The 27,509-nt window shown below is 34.7% G+C and overlaps 1 protein-coding gene across 12 annotated transcripts in view; it reads right to left on the bottom strand.

Annotated features, from left to right (window-relative positions):
* Positions 1–27,509, bottom strand: part of LOC137244858 (G protein alpha q subunit) — a 99,017-nt gene that overhangs the window by 28,075 nt on the left and 43,433 nt on the right. For 8 of the 12 annotated variants that reach the window (XM_067774503.1, XM_067774505.1, XM_067774509.1 and 5 more), the window contains 5 exons: positions 26,491–27,166; positions 17,081–17,265; positions 16,774–16,928; positions 8,300–8,428; positions 5,266–5,395 (listed from right to left, as the gene is read on the bottom strand). In XM_067774503.1, the coding sequence (XP_067630604.1) occupies positions 5,266–5,395; positions 8,300–8,428; positions 16,774–16,928; positions 17,081–17,265; positions 26,491–26,608 (717 nt within the window). In that variant the 5' untranslated portion in view covers positions 26,609–27,166. Of the gene's footprint in view, positions 1–5,265; positions 5,396–7,661; positions 7,791–8,299; positions 8,429–16,773; positions 16,929–17,080; positions 17,266–26,490; positions 27,167–27,257; positions 27,442–27,509 lie in introns of those variants that run through there. The other 4 variants (XM_067774512.1, XM_067774513.1, XM_067774514.1 and 1 more) reach the window with 3 other exon arrangements.

The raw sequence follows: 27,509 nt of genomic DNA, 5'->3' as shown, positions 1-27,509 counted from the left end.
AGATTTTGGACAATGGGCGTGGCACCGCCCACTTTTACAAGAAGGTAATTTAAAAGTTTTGCAAGCTGTAATTTGGCAGTCGTTGAAGATATCATGATGAAATTTGGCAGGAACGTTACTACTATTACTCTATATGTGCTAAATAAAAATTAGCAAAATTGGATGAAGAACACGCCCACTTTTTAAAAAAAAATTTTTTTAAATTCAAATTTTAACAAAAAATTTAATATCTTTACTGTATATAAGTAAATTAAGTCAAAATTCAACTCCAGTAATGATATGATGCAACAAAATACAAAAATAAAAGAAAATTTCAAAATGGGCGTGGCTCCGCCCATTTTCATTTAGTTTGTCTAGAATACTTTTATTGCCATAAGTCGAACAAAAATTTACCAATCCTTCTCAAATTTGGTAGGAGCATAGATTCTATGACGGTAACTGTTCTCTGTGAAAATGGGCGAAATCGGTGGAAGCCACGCCCAGTTTTTATACACAGTCCACCGTCTGTCCTTCCGCTCGGCCGTTAACACAATAACTTGAGCAAAATCCGATATATCTTTACTAAACTTAGCCCACGTACTTACCTGAACTCACTTTTTCTTGGTATAAAAAATGGGCGAAATCTGACCATAACCACGCCCACTTTATCGATATCGAAAATTACGAAAAATGAAAAAAATGCCATAATTCTATACCAAATACGAAAAAAGGGATGAAACATGGTAACTGGATTGGTTTATTGACGCAAAATATAACTTTGGAAAAAACTTTGTAAAATGGGTGTGACACCTACCATATTAAGTAGAAGAAAATGAAAAAGTTCTACAAGGCGAAATCAACAGCCCTTGGAATCTTGGCAGGAATACTGTTCGTGGTATTGCATATATAAATAAATTAGCAGTACCCGACAGATGATTTTCTGGATCACCTGGTCCACATTTTGGTCGATATCGCGAGAACGCCTTCACATAGACATCTAAGGGCCACTCGCTTTTAAAACCCTCATTAATACCTTTAATTTGATATCCATATCGTGCAAAAACATACCAGAGTCACCCCTGTCCCACCCTAATGGCGATATCTCGAAAAGGCGTCCACCTATAGACCTAATGCCCACTCCCTCTTAAAATGCTCAGTAACACCTTTCGTTTGATACCCATATCGTACAAACATTCTAGAGTCACCCCTGGCCCACCCTAATGCCGATATCTCGAAAAGGCGTCCACCTATAGACCTAGTGTCCACTCCCTCTTAAAATGCTCAGTAACACCTTTCGTTTGATACCCATATCGTACAAACATTCTAGAGTCACCCCTGGCCCATCCTAATGGCGATATCTCGAAAAGGCGTCCACCTATAGACCTAATGCCCACTCCCTCTTAAAATGCTCAGTAACACCTTTCGTTTGATACCCATATCGTACAAACATTCTAGAGTCACACCTGGCCCACCCTAATGGCGATATTTCGAAAAGGCGTCCACCTATAGAACTAAGGATTACTCCCTTTTAAAATACTCATTACCACCTTTCATTTGATACCCATATCGTACAAACACATTCTAGAGTCACCCTGGCCCACCCTAATGGCGATATCTCGAAAAGGCGTCCACCTATAGGCCTAATGTCCACTCCCTCTTAAAATGCTCAGTAACACCTTTCGTTTGATACCCATATCGTACAAACATTCTAGAGTCACCCCTGGCCCACCCTAATGGCGATATCTCGAAAAGGCGTCCACCTATAGACCTAATGTCCACTCCCTCTTAAAATGCTCAGTAACACCTTTCGTTTGATACCCATATCGTACAAACATTCTAGAGTCACCCCTGTCCCACCCTAATGGGGATATCTCGAAAAGGCGTCCACCTATAGACCTAATGCCCACTCCCTCTTAAAATGCTCAGTAACACCTTTCGTTTGATACCCATATCGTACAAACATTCTAGAGTCACACCTGGCCCACCCTAATGGCGATATCTCGAAAAGGCGTCCACCTATAGAACTAAGGATTACTCCCTTTTAAAATACTCATTACCACCTTTCATTTGATACCCATATCGTACAAACACATTCTAGAGTCACCCTGGCCCACCCTAATGGCGATATCTCGAAAAGGCGTCCACCTATAGACCTAATGCCCACTCCCTCTTAAAATGCTCAGTAACACTTTTCGTTTGATACCCATATCGTACAAACATTCTAGAGTCACCCCTGGCCCACCCTAATGGCGATATCTCGAAAGGGCGTCCACCTATAAACCTAATGCCCACTCCCTCTTAAAATGCTCAGTAACACCTTTCGTTTGATGCACATATCGTACAAACACATTCTAGAGTCACCCCTGGCCCACCCTAATGACGATATCTCGAAAAGGCGTCCACCTATAGACCTCATGCCCACTCCCTCTTAAAATGCTCAGTAACACCTTTCGTTTGATACCCATACCGTACAAACATTCTAGAGTCACCCCTGGCCCACCCTAATGGCGATATCTCGAAAAGGCGTCCACCTATATACCTAATGCCCACTCCCTGTTAAAATGCTCAGTAACACCTTTCATTTGATTCCCATATCGTACAAACACATTCTAGAGACACCCCTGGTCCACTTTTATGGCGATATCTCGAAACGGCGTCCACCTATGGAACTAAGGATCACTCCTTTTCAAAATACTCATTAACAGCTTTCATTTGATACCCATATCGTACAAACATATTCTAGAGTCACCCCTGGTCCACCTTTATGGCGATTTCTCGAAAAGGCGTTCACCTATAGAACTAAAGCCCATTCCCTTTTAAAATACTCATTACCATCTTTCATTTGATACCCATATCGTACAAACACATTATAGAATCACCCCTGGTCCACCTTAATGGGGACATCTCGAAAAGGCGTCCACCGATAGACCTAAGGCCCACTCCCTCTTAAAATGCTCAGTAACACCTTTCATTTGATACCCATATCGTACAAACAAATTCTAGAGTCAGCCCTGGTCCACCTTTATGGCGATATCCCTAAATGGCGTTCATCCATAGAACTATGGCCTACTCTCTCTTAAAATACTCTTTAATACCTTTCATTTGATACACATGTTATACAACCACATTCCAGGGTTACCCCAGATTGATTTTCCTTATTTTGTCTCCATAGCTCTCAACTGAGTATGTTATGTTCAGTTACACCCGAACTTAGCCTTCCTTACTTGTTTTTGGATAATGATGATTTTGATATATGGAAGTCTATATCTGTCTCGATTCCTTTATACCTGTACAACCAACCGTTATCCAATCAAAGTTATAATACCCTGTATACAAGTGCAGCTGGGTATAACAAGTAAGGCGTGTACTGTCTTTGGCTCATTCCTTTCATGAATGGAGCTAATCTGATGAAATTTCAAAAATCATAAAATCTGAACCATCAGTTGTATGGATATATATTATGTATACGACTTATGTAACGATTTGTTTAAACAATGTGTGCCTTATATTTACATATATAAGCCTACTGTGAAGTTTCAAGCGTCTAGCTGTTAAAGTGAGAAAGAAATGACTTAAAGCCTCTTATCTAACAATTGCTTGTATGGGATATATGTATATAATCGATCTTGAAAATTGTTTCAGAGAACAATGCATGCATCCTGTGAAGTTTCCAGCTTCTAGCTAACAAAATGAGAAAGAAAAGACAAAAACTCTCTTATCCTAAAAGTCGGTTGTATAGGAGATATATGATATGGTGGTCCGATCACGTCCGCTCCGACAAATGATTAATCGGACACCCAAATATACCCGCTCACCGAATTTCATCAAGACATCTCTATAATTGCGGCCGCCGTGGTGTGATGGTAGCGTACTCCGCCTATCACACCGAAGATCCTGGGTTCACGCCCGGGAAAAAGCAACATCAAGTACTTTAGAAACAAGTTTTTTCAATTAGAAGAAAATTGTTCTAAGAATGGTCGCCCTTCGGCAGTGTTTGGCAAGCACTCCGAGTGTATTTCTGCCATGAAAAACTCTCAGTAAAAACTCATCTGCCTTGCAGATGCCGTTCGGAGTCGGCATTAAACAAGTAGGTCCCATCTCGCCAATTTGTAGAAAAGAAAACAGAACACGACGGAAATTGGAAGAGAAGCTCGGAGGTTATCACGCCTTACATTTATTTTTATTTATCTCTAAAATTGAAGGACTATTTTCCGTTCCAACGTACAGATATACAGATCATTTCGGTATACTTATTGTTGGGTCCACTTCTTCTCCCTTAAGCACCTAGAATTTTTAGTTTCGTGCCGAACTTAATATACCATTTCATTTTCATGAAAGGTATAAATGTTGGTATAAAAAAATCACATTAGCTGCACCGAAAGAAATGAAGATAGCAAAATCAACAAAACAGGTTTGTTATGATTGAGATGACAGGCATTTCGTGAGATTGATCGCCTCATGGTTAATTCAACAGAGTTTTTTTGTCAAGAAAACAAATTTATTTAGTCATTCCAACTGAAGAAACACTTTTGAAAGTTAACAATATTATCTAAAAATTACAGTTCCTCAATCAATCTGACTGATTTTTCTGTTAAATGATATGATTTCGTTGGTAATTTCAACTCCGAATAGCTGTTGAGAGAAAAATACTCTCATGGCGCTTGATACTTTGTTCTGATGACTATAGTGTCAAAGAAATTTCTATCATATTAGCAGCCAAGCTAAGGTTGAGGGAAATTTGTTATTTTAACATTTTTCAGTGCGACCAAAATTGTATGTTATAGAACAGTATTCCTTTTTAATTTCTTCAAAAACCAACTGTATTTCTGAATAAAACTCAAATTGATATAAAACAAAAAAATTTGTACAACCAAATTTTGGTATAACATTTTGAATAAAAATACGAGCTGGACCCGTGCGCATCTTGCGCAAACAATATAAGTCTCTTATCAAATATCAACAGAAATCAGCTGTTCTATCAATCAATTAAAACTTACAACTGTCGGTAATGCAGTGCAAATATTCACAATAGTGCCATAGTACAAATAGATTTCCTTGTGTGCTAACAATCCTTTATTTTTTTTTATTTTAATAAAATATAGCTAAACAAAAACACTACGACCAAAATTGCCCAAAGCTCGCTAATAGCCAGAATCTCCATCTTTATAACCAAAACTTTATTTATAGATTTGGATTCAAAATAAAAGCGAAAAACAGCAATTAGAAATAATATATATGATATATACCAAACATGGAATGCTTTTAAAACATTCAAGTTAAGCTTACCTCATTATCAGATTCGAATAAGATTTGATCATATTCCGATAGCGCAACCAAAAATATGATTGATGTCACATTCTCGAAGCAATGAATCCATTTTCTTCTTTCAGAACGCTGACCACCCACATCCACCATTCTGTTTGGTTATCAATTATTTTGATAAATATAATAAAAATATATATTAGTACTCTTTTGTTATGCAAATAGTTTAATAATTATTATTTGTTATACATACACATATACAAAGCCAGTAACCTAAATAGCACACTTTTACATTTATACGCAATGCTTATTATTTTAATTTTTTTCTTTGTTTATTTTTATGTATATTTTAATTGAAAATTAACAAGAAGAGGTAAGGATAAAGAGAGAAGTATGCTATTTGGCTGAGTATCACTGAACATACTTAAAAGCAAATAAATAAGTTAAGTTTATTATTGTAAATATACAACGGATGGTACTATCACTAGCAAAGCAAAGCAGTGTGACGAATCAAGGTGAAGCTATACAAGCTAATAGCAAAGCGAATTCGTATTCAGCCCTATTCTGCATTTCGACTTGGATTGACATTTTTTCGATTTGGCAATTTTGGTATTCTGTGTTCCAATCTCTTTCGATCCAACTTCGAATCGTTCGATTTTGTGTATTCTGCATTTCGATCGTAGTTCCGTTTTTCTAAGTTGTAAATTAGTTGGCGGAAAAATATTTTCTTTTTATTTTCATATTAATTTATAACAGAATTTTAACAAAAATGTAAGTAAAACTTGTTAAGAAACGTAAAAGGCTTGATGATGACTGTTTTTTATATGTTTCAAGGTCAAAAACAACATGTCGATGTCGAAGTCCTTGGACGTATTTGCCCCGCAAAAGTATCTAACACATACTTGAAAGCATCCTTATTAAGTCGGAGGTTTTTTTTTTTGAACCTAAATAAGAAAATAAGTCATTAAACTTTACCACTTTTAAGTTCAATTTCTTACAATTAGTCACTCATCTCAAATAGATTACACAAATCTCGCAAAATTGCCTCTCCATTCTCGCCTGGCCATTTTCGTATGCGATGCTTTCCAACTCCACAAATAATGCCGCGGCTATTGATTCCAGTATAACAGACAGCTATAATTTGTGTATGTTCGTTGGGTCCAGTTATATGCCAAAGCAAGCTGCCGGCGTAGAGGAAGGTGAAGCGAAAACGTAAACAATCCTTGCGGAAAGAATAAATAAATCTTCATAAATTATTTTAGGCCAGTGCAATGAAATTAGCATCCATAAAATTCAGAAAATGTCAACTATATTCGTGCAGGAATCCGTTTTAACAAAACTTGGTGGCCACGGCAGGGAATTGGCCAAAAGAACGACAAAAACACACACACAATTATGAAAGCACTTCCCTAAAAAAATATAATATTGCGGCAATATATTCTATTGATTTTTTTGTACAAAATGGCGTGGATAATAAAATATAAACGTTTTTCAGTGTTTTTTACAAATTTTCTTTAATTTATTTTGTTCCAATGTTCACACATTCCGTACAAACAGCTGATTTCGAAAAATCATTTGCTCTTCCTCTTCTAGTTACGATTCCGTCGTAATGCAGAATACCCAACTTCGATTAAAGCGGAGCGTAGAACGGGAACGTAATCGAAATGTAGAATAGGGGTGATTATTGTTATATGAGCCATACCCGTGCACATCTTGGCCAACCAATCTAAAAGTTTCTTATCAAATATCAACAGAAATCAGCTGTTCTATCAATCAATGAAAACTTACAGCTTGCGCTGCCATCTGGCGTATGACAGTAACTGCCGGTAATGCAGTGCAAATATTCACAATAGTGCCATAGTACAAATAGATTTCTTTGTGTGCTGACAATCGTTTATTTTTAGCAAATTATTTTAATAAAATATAGCTAAACAAAAGCACTACGACGAAAATTGCCCAAAGATCGGGCTATTAGCTCCATCTTTACAACCAAAACTTTATTTATAGATTTGGATTCCAAATAAGAGCGAAAAAGGGACCCGTACATAAAAACAGCAATTAGAAATAATATATATGATTCAGACAACAGATTTTTTGACACTTTAAAAATAAAACGCCGAAATTTTCATTCGTGCCGCCAGTGATAATACCAGCCTAAATTTGTTATGTCATAAAGCAAAGAAAGATTAGTAAATTAGTAGTGAAGCAACAAAAAGCAAAAACAAAAAAAAAAAACAAAATAAAATACAAGCGAACATTGAGTTTTTGTTTAAAAGCAAAATTTTGAAAGCGTTTTTGTGTATTGTTTTACCTAGCCCCTACATAAGCTGTTTTGTAGTACCATTAACTAACTTTTCACATATTACGTTTTTTTTCGCTAGCCGTAATATTTGATATTTATTATATTTCCTTAAGTATACCTAAATACAATACCATCCAAATCAAAAGGATATTCAAGAATACCCGTTGTGGGTACACGAGCACGCAAAATATCCTGTTCACTGGGTAAATAGTCTTCTTTTTCGATACGGTCTAAATCGCTTAGATAGCTGCACATTAGCAAATAAAGAATCGTAAAGATTTAGTTAACATTTTTATTAATTTTATCTTTTTTGAATGCTGTTGTAACTATTACTATATGACCACTACAATTGATGGACTTCACTGTGAAATCAAATTTCTGTTTATGATATAACTTTTGGTACTTTTTTCATTTTCACTTAACTCGAAATAGTAAACCAATTCCAAAAAAATCTAACTGGCGACGTAGCATAGACTCAAGACAAGACAATTTTACTAACACAAAATCTTTCTTTGATACACAAGGCTTCCTTTTCAATTAAATCCGGTTCGTAAATGACTACGGCTCACATTTCAACAACGTAACAATAACACAATAATTACTAAAACCCCGTACCTTGGTTTAGTGTCGTTCATAAAACCAAATCAAATCATATTAATAGTATTAGTTCTTATACAAAATGCAATAAAGTTAAGACAAATAGTAGTAATATAACATTTGAAATAAAGGAAGCGAAGTTTTGTTTCGTTTTAGTACCTAAATCGAATCTCTTCTAAGTCAAAGGGATACTCAATAATCCCCGTTGTCGGCACACGAACTCTCAAAATATCTTGTTCGGTTGGTAAATAATCTGGTTGAGCCACACGATCGAGATCCATCAGATAACTAATAAATATATATATGCATACATAAATTTAATTACGTTCATAAATGGTGTGATGTAACCAAACCTGTTAAATAATGATTACTAAAGGTAATGATTAGCCGTTCCATTGATTATTTTCTTTAAACGCCATTTAATGATTATTTGCCATTATATTCTATTTTTAATGATTACTTTTCAATTAATTAAAAAAATAATCAAAAAAGGCCCTTTTGATTACTTTTAATTATTTTTGATTATTTTTAATTTTTTTGATTACTTTTGATTATTTTTCCGCTTTGTTGAAAGAAAAATTCTTGTTTGTTGAATGCACGGAATAATTTAACATAACAAGTACATTTTAGGATGCAATATTAAATCGTAACCGCATGTACTTGTATGTAGAAATTATTCCGTGTATGCAAAAAACGAGAATTTTTCTTTCAACAAAGCAGAAAAATAATTTAAAATAATCAAAAAAAAATCAAAAAATAAGCCAAAATAATCGAAGGCCTTTTTGATTACTTTTGATTGTTTTTGATAATGGAAAAAAATCATGATTTTTTTTTGATTTTTTTCTAATGGTAATCAATTAGTAATTGCTTTTTTCGAAAAACAATTGAAATAATCATTGGCCATTAAAATATGCATTTAATTAATTGATTACTAATGCTAATTCAAATTTAACAGGTCTGGATATAACTATGTATGTACGTACAGTGGTGCCCACAAAATTTGTGACAGCAAAGTTTGACTCAAAATGTTGAGCCTATTTTACAAATATATCTTATATGAGGTTGTGAAGAGAAAATAAAAAATATTTGTTGACTGTTGAAATGAATGCCGATTATGAAATGGGCATAAGGCTGTTAATTTAAATAGTCTACTTGGAGCCTGCAATTTTGGCTTGTTAGCTGGCGTCCAAGCAGGTATGTATGTACTTGTATTAAAGCCTTTTGTCTGGTTAAATACATTAAATTAATACAGCTTTATGCGACTAATAAATAAGATAGCCCCCGCGGGTTAGGGGGCTTAGAATATATCCGCGGCATGTATACCTGTCGCAAGAGGCAATTAAAATACTAAATTGATTCAAGGGGTTGTGTATCGCACCCCTTTCAAGCGGTTGCCAGTGCAATTTATAGCTTCTCCAACCTCACCTACCCGTGGTGAATCCCGCTTCTTCAGCCGAGGCTCTGGCGACCCCAATATCCTCATGGATTACGGATCGACTAGAAAGTTTCATGTGGTCATACTAAATCGTTCCCGCGATGTTCGGGCTAGTACCTTAATGGTGCTTGTTGCCGGAACGTACCTGATCTGCATCCGGCAAAGGACCATCAACATCGATAACACTACACAAAACCTACGGGGAGTGTCCGTATCGCTACAACAAGAACAATAGATACGCCCCACGCGCCGGTCGGGCGGGCTTTGGAGGGTATTAATCCGTTGGGTATTATTATTATTATTTTAAGATCTTAACATCACAAATTACACTATGCGACAAAATCAATTTTTTTTCTGGGTATTGGCTTAAGTATAAAAAGTACTATCTCCGTTTTTCGAAGTTAGCCTCCAAAAAATATATATCGGCTTTCGAAGTTCGAAATTCTACATTTCGAAATTTTATTTTTTTGTTAACGCGTTCAGCAAATTAAAAAAGTAAAAATGTGGTCGTGGTCCACTCTTTTCCCTTATATGAAGGGTTGAATTCTTTTTTTGAGAAATTTAGTATAACAGCTGTTATACGAGGTAAAAGGTCAGATAGTCCAATGTAGAGCTGTGAACTGCATGCTAAGCAAAAAATCCGGCTATGCGGATATCCGGATTCGTAAACGGAAAATCCTGGATATCCGTATGACCGGATACTGGAATATAAAAGTTGAATATCTGCATATCAGAATTGAACGAAGCAAACATCGAAAAATTATTCACAAAATGTTTGTAGATTATTAAATTAACGTCAAAAATTAAAAAGCTACAATTTTACAAACATCAACAAATTTTTTTTGTTATTAATGTTAAATAAACAAACACATGTATATGGTACATCAATTTGTTGCTGCTCTGGGTATCCAAAAATACGGTTATTAACCGGATCTTCATAAATCCGGATATCCGGATATTTTCACAAACAAATATTAACCGGATATCCATGCCGTCCGGTTTTTATCCGTGTCAACGGATATCCGTATGGATATCCGGATGTACGAATATGCGGATAGTCCCAGCCCTAGTACCATGATAGTGGCTACTGTAGGGTTCCTTTTAATATATATATTATAAGTTTTACTTTTAACTTTACATACTTTGTAATTTCAGTTTATTAGTTTATTCAATTATTTTATTTTCATTTTTGATTTACATATTTCAAACATTTTCAGTCAGATAAGAAATTTGAAAATAACTATATGTACGCGTTCATTTCATAGTATTTTAAAATAATAAAGTTTTTATATAATTTAATATTTACATGTGGTTGTCTTAACCACATTTGGCGATATTGATTCTACGCCTGGAATTGTGTTTTAAAAAATTAATATAATTGATAAGTGCGCCTGAAATCAGGCAAATGAAACAACTTTAAAAATTTATATTGAATAGTTTTGTGCAAAATATAAGCAGCATTAAAAATGCATATTTTAACAACATTTATAATAACAATATAAATCAATATTATTAACAATTCTAAAACTACATTCCTGCTGTTGTTGTGGAAGTCCTCAAGTCGGTGTTTATTGTCTTGGAATTCGTCAGCAGTTTCAATTTTTCGTCCTTGTTATGAAGTTCATAATTATTTGAATAGTATTGTGTTGAATTATCAATGTGGAATAACATCGATCAACTTTTGCTGTTGGCTGTTGCTTTAAAAGCTATGTTATTGCAAAAAGACTTCATTTATTATTCAACTATAATTAGCGTCTTCATTTTATTCATGCTTATTGGTCAAAATTGTTCTGAATATTGAAACAAACATCGATCAATCTCGCATATTTTCTTCATTTTATACTACCATTACGACGATTACAATTTTAGAAAAAGAATTTTGAGCGATTAAAGGACACACATATCTACCCCCTCAACAAAGCCATTGCCATAATACAACTGTCATATTTAACTTCGTTAATTGAGCAGCAAAAAGCCATTGCATAAACATAATTCGCAGCAAGTATTTTAGCAACGACACTCGATGAACAGTTATATTTATTTTGTATGTATATATGTTTTCATTTTATGTATGTACTTATACTAATATTTAGATATTTTTCTAATTAATTGTAAGCTCTCTCTTTAAATTATTATCTATTTAATACATTTTTCGAAATTCATAACATAACTACTAGTTTATTTTACCGTTTTGTTTGTGAACTCTCTTTTTGTATAATAATTCAACATGTTTCATTCACGACAACACAATACACAAACATCTACATTTACTAACAATTTAAATGACTCTTAATAGGTTTACCAAATGACACTTCTCAACAACAAATAATAAATCCATATGAAAACATAAATCAAAATGAAATTTCGACAGTTTCAGTTAAACTTCCACAATTTTGGACTAGTTGTCCAGAAGCATGGTTTATACATGCTGAAACACAATTTAGCACCAAAAATATTACACAAGAGAATACCAAATACGAACACATTATAACAGCACTTCCACAAGAATTAATAGTAACAATTTTAGATTTTATTCAAAATCCTCCCCTTACTAACAAGTTTAGTGAACTTAAAAAAGTTTTGATAGAAAGACATTCTCTTAGTGAAAATTCAAAACTAGACAAAATTTTAAATGATTCAGAAATGGGTGATCGCAAACCCTCTGTCTTTTATCGGTCATTAATTTTGTTAGCCGGTTCAAATTTTAGTGAGAATATTTTAAAGAGAATTTGGTTAAGAAAACTTCCCAAAAATTTAAATGCCATTTTGGTTAGCTCAAGTTCTATTAATATTAATGAATTAATAAAATTAGTAGATAACATTTTTGAAGTTATGAATAAAAATGAAGTTTTCTCAGTAAATATAATTTCAGATACAAAAGTTCGAAATTCAGTTGTTGAAAATTTAGTTAAAACTGCCTCTTTGATGATTTTCAGAATCTTTCCTTGGAGTTAGCTGAAATTAAAACAGAAATGTATCGGAATCAATCTAGGTCGCGATCTAACTCTAGGAACAATTTTAGAAATACTTTTAGGCGTCGTTATAATTCACGTAATAATCCAAATTGGTTGTGTAGATTCCACTACAAATTTGGAAGCAATGCTCGAAGCTGTGAACAACCTTGTTCTTATAATAAAAATAAAGATTCGACAAACTAAATTCGACCGTTGTTGCAGCGACGAACAACGGGAATTTAGAATTTTCAACTAGTCGCTTATTCTTTTTTGACAAAGATAATAAACAAAATTTCCTGATTGATAGTGGGGCAGAAATTTCGGTATTACCTGCTTCTAAATTTTCTCATGCGAAACGTTCGGATAAAGTTCTCACAGCAGCTAACGGTTCAACAATTTCTACTTTCGGGAAAAGGCTTTTAAACGTAAATTTAGGTTTAAGACGTGAATTTCCTTTTACGTTTTTGATAGCTGATATAGCTAAACCGATAATTGGGGCCGATTTTCTTTGCAAATATGGTCTATTGATTGATATTAAACATAAACGTTTAGTAGATCCTTTAACAAATCTTTCGGTCAATACTATATCTTCTTTTTGTGATATCCAATTACCTAAACTATTTGCAGTTGACAATAAATTTACAAAATTATTAAAAGAGTTTCCGTCACTTATTGCGGAGCCAGACTATACAAAATCTGTTAAACATGCAACGGTACATCGACTTGTAACGGAAGGAAGCCTTCCATTTTCTAAGCCTAGGCGCTTAGATCCGGTTAAATACAAAGTCGCTAAAACAGAATTTGAATTTTTGCTTAAAACAGGGATTTGCCGGCCTTCAAATTCTGCAGTGGCCTCTCCACTTCATCTTGTACCTAAAAAAGAAGAAAACGATTGGCGTCCTTGTGGTGATTTTAGAAGATTAAATATTGTAACTGTACCTGATCGTTATCCTCTACCCCACATTCAGGATTTTAATATGAATCTTTGTAATAAAAATATATTTTCAAAATTAGACCATGGCTGAAGAAGATATTTATAAAACTGCTATTACAACTCCTTTCGGTATATTTGAATTCATGAGAATGCCTTTCGGACTTAGAAATTCTGCGCAAACCTTTCAAAGATTCATAAATGAGGTAGTTGGTGACTTAGATTTTGTATATGCTTACATCGACGACTTACTTATTGCAAGTAAAGACGAAGAACAACATTTAGAAGATTTACGTATCCTTTTTCAACGCCTTACAGAGTATGGTTTAAACATTAAACCAAGTAAATGTACTTTTGGTGTACCTAGTATCGATTTTTTAGGACATAACATTTCTGGAACAGGTATTCGACCTTCTGATGAAAAGGTTCAGCTATTCGCAATTTCGAACGTCCAAAATCAGTTAAACAAGCACAGAAATTTATCGGTATGGTAAATTATTATCATAGATACATTCCAAAACTAGCAGAATTTACGAACAAAATTTATGATCTAATTAATAAAGTAAATAAGAAACGTGACAAAACTTTGGTATGGGACGAGAAATCGAATGAAGCTTTTGAAGGCATTAAAGATAAATTTGCATCTACGATATTGTTAAATCACTTTAACAAAGATGCTAAACTATCTTTAACAGTAGATGCATCTAACACAGCGATTGGAGGCGTTATACAACAAAATTACAATAATAAAATTGAGCCCATTGCATTCTTTTCTAAAAAAACTTTCTCCAACTGAAATTAAGTATAGTGTTTTTGATAGGGAATTATTGGCGATTTATTTAAATATAAAACATTTTAGATATCTTTTGGAAGGACGACAATTTACAGTTTATACGGATCATAAACCTTTGACTACTGCTTTAAATTCAAAAACAGAACGGAGTCCCAGACAAACGAGACATTTGGAATTCATAGCACAGTTCACTGATGACATCCAGTATGTTAAAGGAGAATTCAATGTTGTAGCGGATACACTGTCCAGAGCCTTTGAAGTTAGTGCAATGCAGAATTCGGAACTGAACTTTAAAATTTTACAAATGGAACAACAAAATGATAGTGATTTAAATGAACTTATAACTAATCCTCAGTTTTTAAATTTAAAGTTAATTAATATTCCTATTTTAAATTTCAATATTTGGTGTGAAATTTCAGGAGAAAATCCTAGGCCATTGTACCCAGTACATTAAGGAAGACAGTATTTGACATATTACATGGAATTACACATCCCGGTACGCGACGACTCATAATTAAGAAATATTATTGACCTAATATGACTAAAGATATTAATATTTGGTCGAAAGAGTGTCTTAACTGTCAAAAATCTAAGGTTTATCGTCACACTAAGCCTCCCCCTAGTAAAATTCCAATTCCAAAAATCAAATTTGAACACATCCATATAGATAGTTGGACCGTTGCCAGTTTCTAAAAATCATCGTTTTATTTTGACAATTGTTGATAGGTTTACTCGCTGGCCAGAGGCATATGCTTTAAAAGATATATCAACAACTACAGTTGCAAACAAATTTTTCAGAGAATATATTTCTCGTTTCGTAGTTCCGTTGAAAATTACTACTGATCAGGGTAGTCAGTTTACATCAAAATTATTTTCAGAGTTATCTAAATTACTTGGTAGTCATCAAATAACAACATCTACGTATCACCCTCAGAGTAATGGTATTGTGGAGAGATTTCATAGACAGTTAAAAGCTACTATTATGGCAAGGGATGGAATAAATACTTGGCATGATGAATTACCTGTCATACTTCTTGGTTTAAGATCAATTCACAAAGAAGATATTTCGGCTACACTAGCAGAAATGGTTTTTGGCCAAAATTTACGTTTGCCAGGGGAACTTGTTGTACCATCAGCTGAAAATTTCTCATCAACTGAAATTTTAAGTAAGTTACGTGAACATTTTCGAAATATTAGATCAAATTTAAGTCATCATAAAGATTCTGATACTGAAATTTATGTTCCAAAAGATCTTCAAACTTGTAAATTTGCATTTGTTCGAGTCATTAATAAACATTCATTACAACAACCATACGAAGGACCTTACAAAATTGTGGAAAAAGGTCAAAAATGTTTTAAACTTGAAATTAATAATAATATTAAAACTATTCCAATTGACAGATTAAAACCTGCAATAATTGAAACAACAGACACAAACGATACCAAGAATTTACACAAAAAAAGAGTTACGTTCAATTTGTTTAATGTTAAATTTTCTTGAAGGGGGAGTAATGTAGGGTTCCTTTTAATATATATATTATAAGTTTTACTTTTAACTTTACATACTTTGTAATTTCAGTTTATTAGTTTATTCAATTATTTTATTTTCATTTTTGATTTACATATTTCAAAAATATTCAGTCAGATAAGAAATTTGAAAATAACTATATGTACGCGTTCATTTCATCGTATTTTAAAATAATAAAGTTTTTATATAATTTAATATTTACATGTGGTTGTCTTAACTACTACTTTCATGTCTACAGAATGTGCAGTGCAGGCACATACTCTGCACTGTAATTGATCGTACTGTGATTTTTCAAAGAAAGAATTCAGTCATTCATATAAAAAAACAGGCGGCCCACGGCCACATTTTTATTTTTTTAACTTGCTGAACGCGTTAACAAAAAAAAAAAAATTATAAAATTTCGAAATGTAGAAATATCGAACTTCGAAAGGCGATATCTATTTTTTTGGAGGCTAACTTCGAAAAAAGGAAATACTACTTTGTCTACATAAGCCTCAATCTCTACAAAAAATTGGGTTTGGTCCAAAACCCAGCCGGCTGTTGCGCAGTGTTATTTCATTCATTCACAAAATTCTTGTTGGGTTCACAAATAAGGAGTACACTTCCCTGATAGTAGTCGCAAGTTGCCAAATTTAAGTCAGTTTTTTCTTTAGGATAAAATAAGAGTAATAATGTGAATTCAAATTTATTAGTTGCTGACGTTCAGACTCCCGTGAATTATATTTTGGTTGGGCTGGTCCATCTGAAACATGAAAATTTACGAAAAAAAGATTTGTTTTATGTAGCCATATGTTTTTCGGTCTCATAAGTCATATCTTTCTGGGCTCTTAAGTATAACCAAGCGTCAATTTCTTGAGATTGAATCTGTTGAGAAGTATTTTGTCACCACCACTGTATAATAACCGTTATTGTGTTTAAATTTTGATTTGATGATTTAATGTTTTCATCTAGAAAATTTTTTAGTACTATTTATCTAAACACAAAATACTCACTATTTAGCTGAATCTGTGAGTTGGTATTCTCTTCGTCGATCGTAGCATTCTTGTATGCCAGTGTCCGCCCAGAGATTTTTGATTGCAGACAAATATGGATCTTCGAATGATGTGACTGTTTCATAGTCGATACTCATCACCAGTTCACCAAGTTCCTGAATAAAAATTTAATTAGTAATACTTTTTCTGATTGTAATATCGTCACATATATCAGCTCGAAAAGGATCGTAAAACTAGTAAAACGTACACACAACATAAATTTATATGAACAAATTTGTTTATTTACAGTTTGTTTTTTAACACTTACACTGTGTTCGTCTTTGCCGTACGAAATTTTTAGCATATCCATAGCCTTGATCATCGATTGCATGGCCATAAATATATTTTGGTAGACTAATTTAATGTAACCCCGTTTGTCTTCGTCGGAGTAACCACTGCCATGAATTATACGCATCTGTTTGATGAATGTCGATTTACCAGATTCACCAGTACCTGGAAGAATGATTAGAGAAAAAGTTTGTTATTGCAAGATATTATATCTGTTATTTCGAATCTTAGACGAGTCACAATTTTTCAATGCAACCATTCAGAGTGTAGAATAACTAGAAATCCTGGGTATCACAACAAAAAAAACCACTTCTTGAAAAGAAACCTCTGTTTCCAAAACAACTTTAAACTAAAAATGTTTTCATAATTGATATTAGAGAAAAATTGTAAGTTTACAAACGGCGATGGTTACTAGGACATGTTTCTGAATTTCACTTCTTCATCAGCTAGCTTTTCGGGAGCTGAGCGTTGAACTCGAGTCTCCAACATTCATATCAGTGCAAGCCTTTTAGCTGCTACGCCATATGAATGTTCCATTGTTCGCTGTACAATTGGTCTCTAAGAGTTGCCTTTTTTGTTTATATTCCTTTTGATCACCATGTAGGCACATACACTCTGTATGTATGTAGTTTATTCCTAATGGTGTGGATATGATTTTTAGGCGTGCTTTTGAAAGCTTAGTAACATTTGTTCGGACATTTACAGTATTTGTTTTTAATACTTCCGCTGTTACTATTATATCAATATGATCATATGTATTTAATTAGCGAGCTTTGCTCATATTGCTTTATACAATGGTTTTTGTAATTGATATTAGAGAAAAATTGTAAGTTTACAAACGGCGATGGTTACTAGGACATGTTTCTGAATTTCACTTCTTCATCAGCTAGCTTTTCGGGAGCTGAGCGTTGAACTCGAGTCTCCAACATTCATATCAGTGCAAGCCTTTTAGCTGCTACGCCATATGAATGTTCCGTTGTTCGCTGTACAATTGGTCTCTAAGAGTTGCCTTTTTTGTTTATATTCCTTTTGATCACCATGTAGGCACATACACTCTGTATGTAGTTTATTCCTAATGGTGTGGATATGATTTTTAGGCGTGCTTTTGAAAGCTTAGTAACATTTGTTCGGATATTTACAGTATTTGTTTTTAATACTTCCGCTGTTACTATTATATCAATATGATCATATGTATTTAATTAGCGAGCTTTGCTCATATTGCTTTATACAATGGTTTTTGTAATTGATATTAGAGAAAAATTGTAAGTTTACAAACGGCGATGGTTACTAGGACATGTTTCTGAATTTCACTTCTTCATCAGCTAGCTTTTCGGGAGCTGAGCGTTGAACTCGAGTCTCCAACATTCATATCAGTGCAAGCCTTTTAGCTGCTACGCCATATGAATGTTCCGCTGTTCGCTGTACAATTGGTCTCTAAGAGTTGCCTTTTTTGAATGTTGGAGACTCGAGTTCAACGCTCAGCTCCCGAAAAGCTAGCTGATGAAGAAGTTAAATTCAGAAACATGTCCTAGTAACCATCGCCGTTTGTAAACTTACAATTTTTCTCTAATATCAATTACAAAAACCATTGTATAAAGCAATATGAGCAAAGCTCGCTAATTAAATACATATGATCATATTGATATAATAGTAACAGCGGAAGTATTAAAAACAAATACTGTAAATATCCGAACAAATGTTACTAAGCTTTCAAAAGCACGCCTAAAAATCATATCCACACCATTAGGAATAAACTACATACAGAGTGTATGTGCCTACATGGTGATCAAAAGGAATATAAACAAAAAAGGCAACTCTTAGAGACCAATTGTACAGCGAACAACGGAACATTCATATGGCGTAGCAGCTAAAAGGCTTGCACTGATATGAATGTTGGAGACTCGAGTTCAACGCTCAGCTCCCGAAAAGCTAGCTGATGAAGAAGTGAAATTCAGAAACATGTCCTAGTAACCATCGCCGTTTGTAAACTTACAATTTTTCTCTAATATCAATTACAACAAGTAAGGAAGGCTAAGTTCGGGTGTAACCGAACATAACATACTCAGTTGAGAGCTATGGAGACAAAATAAGGAAAATCAATCTGGGGTAACCCTGGAATGTGGTTGTATAACATGTGTATCAAATGAAAGGTATTAAAGAGTATTTTAAGAGAGAGTAGGCCATAGTTCTATGGATGAACGCCATTTAGGGATATCGCCATAAAGGTGGACCAGGGCTGACTCTAGAATTTGTTTGTACGATATGGGTATCAAATGAAAGGTGTTACTGAGCATTTTAAGAGGGAGTGGGCCTTAGGTCTATCGGTGGACGCCTTTTCGAGATGTCCCCATTAAGGTGGACCAGGGGTGATTCTATAATGTGTTTGTACGATATGGGTATCAAATGAAAGATGGTAATGAGTATTTTAAAAGGGAATGGACTTTAGTTCTATAGGTGAACGCCTTTTCGAGAAATCGCCATAAAGGTGGACCAGGGGTGACTCTAGAATATGTTTGTACGATATGGGTATCAAATGAAAGCTGTTAATGAGTATTTTGAAAAGGAGTGATCCTTAGTTCCATAGGTGGACGCCGTTTCGAGATATCGCCATAAAAGTGGACCAGGGGTGTCTTTAGAATGTGTTTGTACGATATGGGAATCAAATGAAAGGTGTTACTGAGCATTTTAAGAGGGAGTGGGCATTAGGTCTATAGGTGGACGCCTTTTCGAGATATCGCCATTAGGGTGGGCCAGGGGTGACTCTAGAATGTTTGTACGGTATGGGTATCAAACGAAAGGTGTTACTGAGCATTTTAAGAGGGAGTGGGCATGAGGTCTATAGGTGGACGCCTTTTCGAGATATCGTCATTAGGGTGGGCCAGGGGTGACTCTAGAATGTGTTTGTACGATATGTGCATCAAACGAAAGGTGTTACTGAGCATTTTAAGAGGGAGTGGGCATTAGGTTTATAGGTGGACGCCCTTTCGAGATATCGCCATTAGGGTGGGCCAGGGGTGACTCTAGAATGTTTGTACGATATGGGTATCAAACGAAAAGTGTTACTGAGCATTTTAAGAGGGAGTGGGCATTAGGTCTATAGGTGGATGCCTTTTCGAGATATCGCCATTAGGGTGGGCCAGGGTGACTCTAGAATGTGTTTGTACGATATGGGTATCAAATGAAAGGTGGTAATTAGTATTTTAAAAGGGAGTAATCCTTAGTTCTATAGGTGGACGCCTTTTCGAGATATCGCCATAAAGGTGGACCAAGGGTGACTCTAGAATGTTTGTACGGTATGGGTATCAAACGAAAGGTGTTACTGAGCGTTTTAAGAGGGAGTGGGCATTAGGTCTATAGGTGGACGCCTTTTCGAGATATCGCCATTAGGGTGGGCCAGGGTGACTCTAGAATGTGTTTGTACGATATGGGTATCAAATGAAAGGTGGTAATGAGTATTTTAAAAGGGAGTAATCCTTAGTTCTATAGGTGGACGCCTTTTCGAGATATCGCCATTAGGGTGGGCCAGGTGTGACTCTAGAATGTTTGTACGATATGGGTATCAAACGAAAGGTGTTACTGAGCATTTTAAGAGGGAGTGGGCATTAGGTCTATAGGTGGACGCCTTTTCGAGATATCCCCATTAGGGTGGGACAGGGGTGACTCTAGAATGTTTGTACGATATGGGTATCAAACGAAAGGTGTTACTGAGCATTTTAAGAGGGAGTGGACATTAGGTCTATAGGTGGACGCCTTTTCGAGATATCGCCATTAGGGTGGGCCAGGGGTGACTCTAGAATGTTTGTACGATATGGGTATCAAACGAAAGGTGTTACTGAGCATTTTAAGAGGGAGTGGACATTAGGTCTATAGGTGGACGCCTTTTCGAGATATCGCCATTAGGGTGGGCCAGGGTGACTCTAGAATGTGTTTGTACGATATGGGTATCAAATGAAAGGTGGTAATGAGTATTTTAAAAGGGAGTAATCCTTAGTTCTATAGGTGGACGCCTTTTCGAAATATCGCCATTAGGGTGGGCCAGGTGTGACTCTAGAATGTTTGTACGATATGGGTATCAAACGAAAGGTGTTACTGAGCATTTTAAGAGGGAATGGGCATTAGGTCTATAGGTGGACGCCTTTTCGAGATATCGCCATTAGGATGGGCCAGGGGTGACTCTAGAATGTTTGTACGATATGGGTATCAAACGAAAGGTGTTACTGAGCATTTTAAGAGGGAGTGGACACTAGGTCTATAGGTGGACGCCTTTTCGAGATATCGGCATTAGGGTGGGCCAGGGGTGACTCTAGAATGTTTGTACGATATGGGTATCAAACGAAAGGTGTTACTGAGCATTTTAAGAGGGAGTGGGCATTAGGTCTATAGGTGGACGCCTTTTCGAGATATCGCCATTAGGGTGGGACAGGGGTGACTCTGGTATGTTTTTGCACGATATGGATATCAAATTAAAGGTATTAATGAGGGTTTTAAAAGCGAGTGGCCCTTAGATGTCTATGTGAAGGCGTTCTCGCGATATCGACCAAAATGTGGACCAGGTGATCCAGAAAATCATCTGTCGGGTACTGCTAATTTATTTATACATGCAATACCACGAACAGTATTCCTGCCAAGATTCCAAGGGCTGTTGATTTCGCCTTGTAGAACTTTTTCATTTTCTTCTACTTAATATGGTAGGTGTCACACCCATTTTACAAAGTTTTTTCCAAAGTTATATTTTGCGTCAATAAACCAATCCAGTTACCATGTTTCATCCCTTTTTTCGTATTTGGTATAGAATTATGGCATTTTTTTCATTTTTCGTAATTTTCGATATCGATAAAGTGGGCGTGGTTATGGTCAGATTTCGCCCATTTTTTATACCAAGAAAAAGTGAGTTCAGGTAAGTACGTGGGCTAAGTTTAGTAAATATATATCGGATTTTGCTCAAGTTATTGTGTTAACGGCCGAGCGGAAGGACAGACGGTGGACTGTGTATAAAAACTGGGCGTGGCTTCCACCGATTTCGCCCATTTTCACAGAGAACAGTTACCGTCATAGAATCTATGCTCCTACCAAATTTGAGAAGGATTGGTAAATTTTTGTTCGACTTATGGCAATAAAAGTATTCTAGACAAACTAAATGAAAATGGGCGGAGCCACGCCCATTTTGAAATTTTCTTTTATTTTTGTATTTTGTTGCATCATATCATTACTGGAGTTGAATTTTGACTTAATTTACTTATATACAGTAAAGATATTAAATTTTTTGTTAAAATTTGAATTTAAAAAAATTTTTTTTTAAAAAGTGGGCGTGTTCTTCATCCAATTTTGCTAATTTTTATTTAGCACATATAGAGTAATAGTAGTAACGTTCCTGCCAAATTTCATCATGATATCTTCAACGACTGCCAAATTACAGCTTGCAAAACTTTTAAATTACCTTCTTGTAAAAGTGGGCGGTGCCACGCCCATTGTCCAAAATCTTACTAATTTTCTATTCTACGTCATAACGTCAACCCATCTACCAAGTTTCGTCGCTTTATCTGTCTTTTGTAATGAATTATCGCACTTTTTCGGTTTTTCGAAATTTTCGATATCGAAAAAGTGGGCGTGGTTATAGTCCGATATCGTTCATTTTAAATAGCGATCTGAGATGAGTGCTCAGGAACCTACACACCTAATTTCATCAAGATACCTCAAAATTTACTCAAGTTATCGTGTTAACGGACGGACGGACGGACGGACATGGCTCAATCAAATTTTTTTTCGATCCTGATTATTTTGATATATGGAAGTCTATATCTATCTCGATTCCTTTATATATGTACAACCAACCGTTATCCAATCAAACTTAATATACTCTGTGAGCTCTGCTCAACTGAGTATAAAAACCATTGTATAAAGCAATATGAGCAAAGCTCGCTAATTAAATACATATGATCATATTGATATAATAGTAACAGCGGAAGTATTAAAAACAAATACTGTAAATATCCGAACAAATGTTACTAAGCTTTCAAAAGCACGCCTAAAAATCATATCCACACCATTAGGAATAAACTACATACAGAGTGTATGTGCCTACATGGTGATCAAAAGGAATATAAACAAAAAAGGCAACTCTTAGAGACCAATTGTACAGCGAACAACGGAACATTCATATGGCGTAGCAGCTAAAAGGCTTGCACTGATATGAATGTTGGAGACTCGAGTTCAACGCTCAGCTCCCGAAAAGCTAGCTGATGAAGAAGTGAAATTCAGAAACATGTCCTAGTAACCATCGCCGTTTGTAAACTTACAATTTTTCTCTAATATCAATTACAAAAACCATTGTATAAAGCAATATGAGCAAAGCTCGCTAATTAAATACATATAAAAATGTTTTCAATTAAAAAAAAAGGTATCATAACAATAATAATGATCAAATAATTATTGTTAGGCCTTGAACTCGATTCAAACCCACGATCTTAAAATTTAAAATATATTTTCAACATTTTAAAATATTTACATAATTTATTGATTTTATCATACATTTTTTTAACATTATTTTATTCTTCTCTATCTCTAAACTCTTTCTTCACGTTCCCCTATTCGTACTCGCACTTCCACAATGTCAGAAAATCAAAACAACGTAACACACACGCACACATTGACACGAACACAAACATGACGCATAACATTCATGCAAACAACATAACAACACCTGAAGATAACTTTAGGTCAATTCAAGCTAAAACAATTAAGTTACCTCGATTTTGGAAAGAATGTCCACGAAATTTCGTGTGAAGGTATAAAACTCTCTTTTGTTGTAGATTTTTGACAGCTAACCCAGTTTTACTTCGTAGCAGTTACAGACATATGCACTAGGGTGTTCCATATTTACCAACATTAGCTGCCAGCTCTCATAGATCTGACACGCATCGTTCCAATGAGATTTGATGGTGTTCCAGAGCTGGATATCTCATTAGAATTAATGCTAGTTATGTAAATATGATCTTGTGACTATAAACATGTTTCCTTCGTTTGTTTCATTAACCATTGAGTGCGCTTGAAGTTCTCAACTAATTAGTGAAATATTTTAAAGACATAGTTTGAAATGATGTATATTTGAACAATTTTCCGTCATCCCTTGTCAAACTTAGTTTCGAAACCAAATTTGACAAGGGATGACGGAAAATCGTTCCAATATACATACATCATTTCTCCACCCTGTCGGAAAATCAACAAAACAAAATGAGTTAGTTTCAAATGTTTATCTCGAACCGGGGGGTTTTTAAAGCAAAATTAGGTGACTTATCAGCTTATACCTCAGTGCCCACCCCCAATTTAAATAAAAATAGTGGGGTTTTTGAACGCATATTGAGGTTATGTAAGACGCAGCCAATACCTAAGGGCCCAAGTGCTCGCCCTCAAATTAATACATACACTGAAAGAAATGGTGCTAGTAAAATCAACAAATCGGTTCTGTTGTTCTTCATTTAACGAATATTCGGTGAAATTTATCGAATTATGGTTAATTCGACCAAGTTATTTGTCAAGCGAACAAATTAGTTTAGTCATTTCAACAGAAGAGAAATTGTCGCTCTTAAGTTAACAAAATTCTGTAAAATTGACAGATTACTAATCAATGTAACTGATTTTTCTGTTAACACAACTGATCTCACTGGTCAGTTCAAAAGCGAACAACAGTCAATACATGAGCAAATTTCAAAGAGAATTTTACGCTCACTGCGCTCTATACTTTGTACTTATTACATTTCTATTTGAAAAGTTAAGTGACGCGCGGCGAAGTTCTAAACTATAAATTAAATAAATTATAAAAAAAAATGTGGTGAAAGTGCGTTTAATAAAACAAATTAATAAAGTGTATAACGTTTAATGTGTGCTAGCATATTTGATGTACGCCCAATTGAAGTTCGGTCAGTAAGTACATACATATGTATGTACATATGTACTTATTTGTCCGATTTTTGAAAATGGAAACATTTTATATCAAATGTGTGTACACAAATATACATAAATAAAATTATAATATAACAATCTGATGAAAATTTTTGAAGAAAAATTTGAAATAAAGTTCTTGAAACCGACGCCAATGTGGTTTAACAAAAGGTGCAGAGCCGTTATTTTCGCTAGAGCATGCACTAACGCGTGTCTGAATATGTATGTAGCAAGCATGCGTAGTTGTATATTCACATATTTACTTTCGTACAAAGCTGTCGATGGTAATTCGGAACAAGTTTTGTTTATTTTAATTCAGATTTAAGTATTATTATTTTAATTAATATTACTAAATATAGCAATACAATCATTATAAATGAAATGTACTTATGTGTAACTTATACACAAAAAAAAAAACTACGTAAGTTTAAATATATATTTATCCGGCTTTTATTTTTTCCACAGGTATTAGTCATATGAACAGAAAACTCAGCTGATGTAAAAGTTTACGCTATTAATCTAGAAAAAACAGAAATATCTGTTATTTCAATAGATTTCACTGGTAGTGTCATTTCGACAATAAACTGTTAATTTCACAGTTTACGCTGGTTATTTCGAATGAACAAAAATCTCTGTCGTTTCTACGGGTTTCGCCGTTAGTCTCATCTAACATTAAATCTGTTAATTTAACAGTTTGCACAGGTAATTTCAAAAGAACAGAAATCCCGTTCATATTAACAGTTGTGATTGGTATTCTTAGAGCGACAGTAATAATTGTTAATTTAACAAAACTATGGGTAAAGTATAATGAAACAACTTTTCTTGTTTATTTGACTACTAAAACGGCCAATTACGAATGAACGATTTGTGCGAAGTTGATTCAACATCTTGTTGCGATGGATAAAAATTTACACAAATTTCGGTTGAATTGACCCGTATTTCGGTTGATTTTACCAGTCTTTTTCTATCAGTGCATAAGGTGTAACTGGTGCTTACCATCCTCTGTTCTTCTACCAGAAAACAACAAACAGTCCACTTAAATAAACAATGCTAAAATTATAAAAAAAAGTATTCGCCCTCCGAATCACCAAAGTTAGATATGGTCCTTTGAGTTGGATAACCGGCCGTATGGAAGTTTTACCAGACGACTAAGCCATCTGGGCGGACGAGTATGTTCAAAACTAAAAACATATTTTTTCGTTTGTTTCATTAGCCATTAAACGCGCTTGTTATTTTCAACAAATTAAATATATTCCTAAGGCATAGCTTAAAATTTTTATTCCAAGTCTGGGGTTTTCAAAGCAAAATGAGGTGACTCTACACGCAGCCAATACCTCAGAGCCTAAGTGCTCGCCCAAAATGAATACATATAAGGTGTAACAGTTGCTTAGCATCCTATGTTCTTCTACCCAGAGCAAACAAGGTCTTCATGCATTGTCCCTCTCAACTTACCAAGTAACAATAACTTGAGTTCCCTTCGCGCATCTCGCTTATCACGACGCAACTGCCGTTCAATTTCTTGATTGATGCGCTTCTGTTCCTTTGCCTCCTCCGATAAACAGCACTCCATGCTAGCTAAATTTTTGGCTATTTACGCCGCACCCTTTACTACACTCTAAATGTATTCACTAGTGGACTCTGTATGTTTCTATTGTTTAAAGTAAAAACCTTTTAGAAATAACACGGCCTCTTATTAACAGAGCCCTGTTGCTTTCACCACACCGTTGCGCTATGCACACTTAAAGAGCGGGCTTGATGATAACGCTGTTCCTCTGTGACCAATGTGCTAAAATTTTTCTTATTTGTAGTCACCTTAGTAGGGATGTTTGTCGTTCTTGCAACAATCAATGCTGCATTGCAAGGCATACGATCCTATTTATGTGTAAGTGTGATAGTTTTGCAAGTGATTAATTTAAAGTTCAACTTCGGTTCTTGCATCGATCAAATTTCGGTGATTGAGATTTGCTGAATAAATTTTTTTTATATTTTGCTTGCTGGATATATCTGCCTTGATCCTTTAAGGTGAGCACAAATTATGTGGCGTGTAACATTTAAATGCAATAAAAAATTTTTACGCGCCGTCGTCCATTTATTGATAATGCGTAAAAAAACAAATTTCAATAAACATCTGAAAATAAAAGAAAAAAACAAATTTAGTTTTTAGTTATACAAAAATTCTAAATTTATACGAATTTAAATTGGAAAAAAAGTAAGCTCACTTATTTAAATCTCAGTTAAGTTGTAAATAAAATACTATACGCGAGTAAATACAAATTAACGCTCTTCACTCTCGGACTGTAGTTTGGTTATGTCAATTTTAGAAGTTAATATATTTTTTTTCAAGTGACGGTACGTTATAGTTCCACGCGTTAGCTCGACGCACATCCTAACGAAATGACAAAAATTTGAAAAAACAACTGCCAAATCGTTACAGCAGCATACACTTCCAGAGTCCCAAAACTGCGCTCTGC

Source organism: Eurosta solidaginis, chromosome 3 (genome assembly GCF_040869045.1).
Source record: "Eurosta solidaginis isolate ZX-2024a chromosome 3, ASM4086904v1, whole genome shotgun sequence".
Lineage (NCBI taxonomy): Eukaryota > Metazoa > Arthropoda > Insecta > Diptera > Tephritidae > Eurosta > Eurosta solidaginis.
Note: the sequence above shows the minus strand (reverse complement) of the source record. Positions and strands in the feature narration are given on the sequence as shown.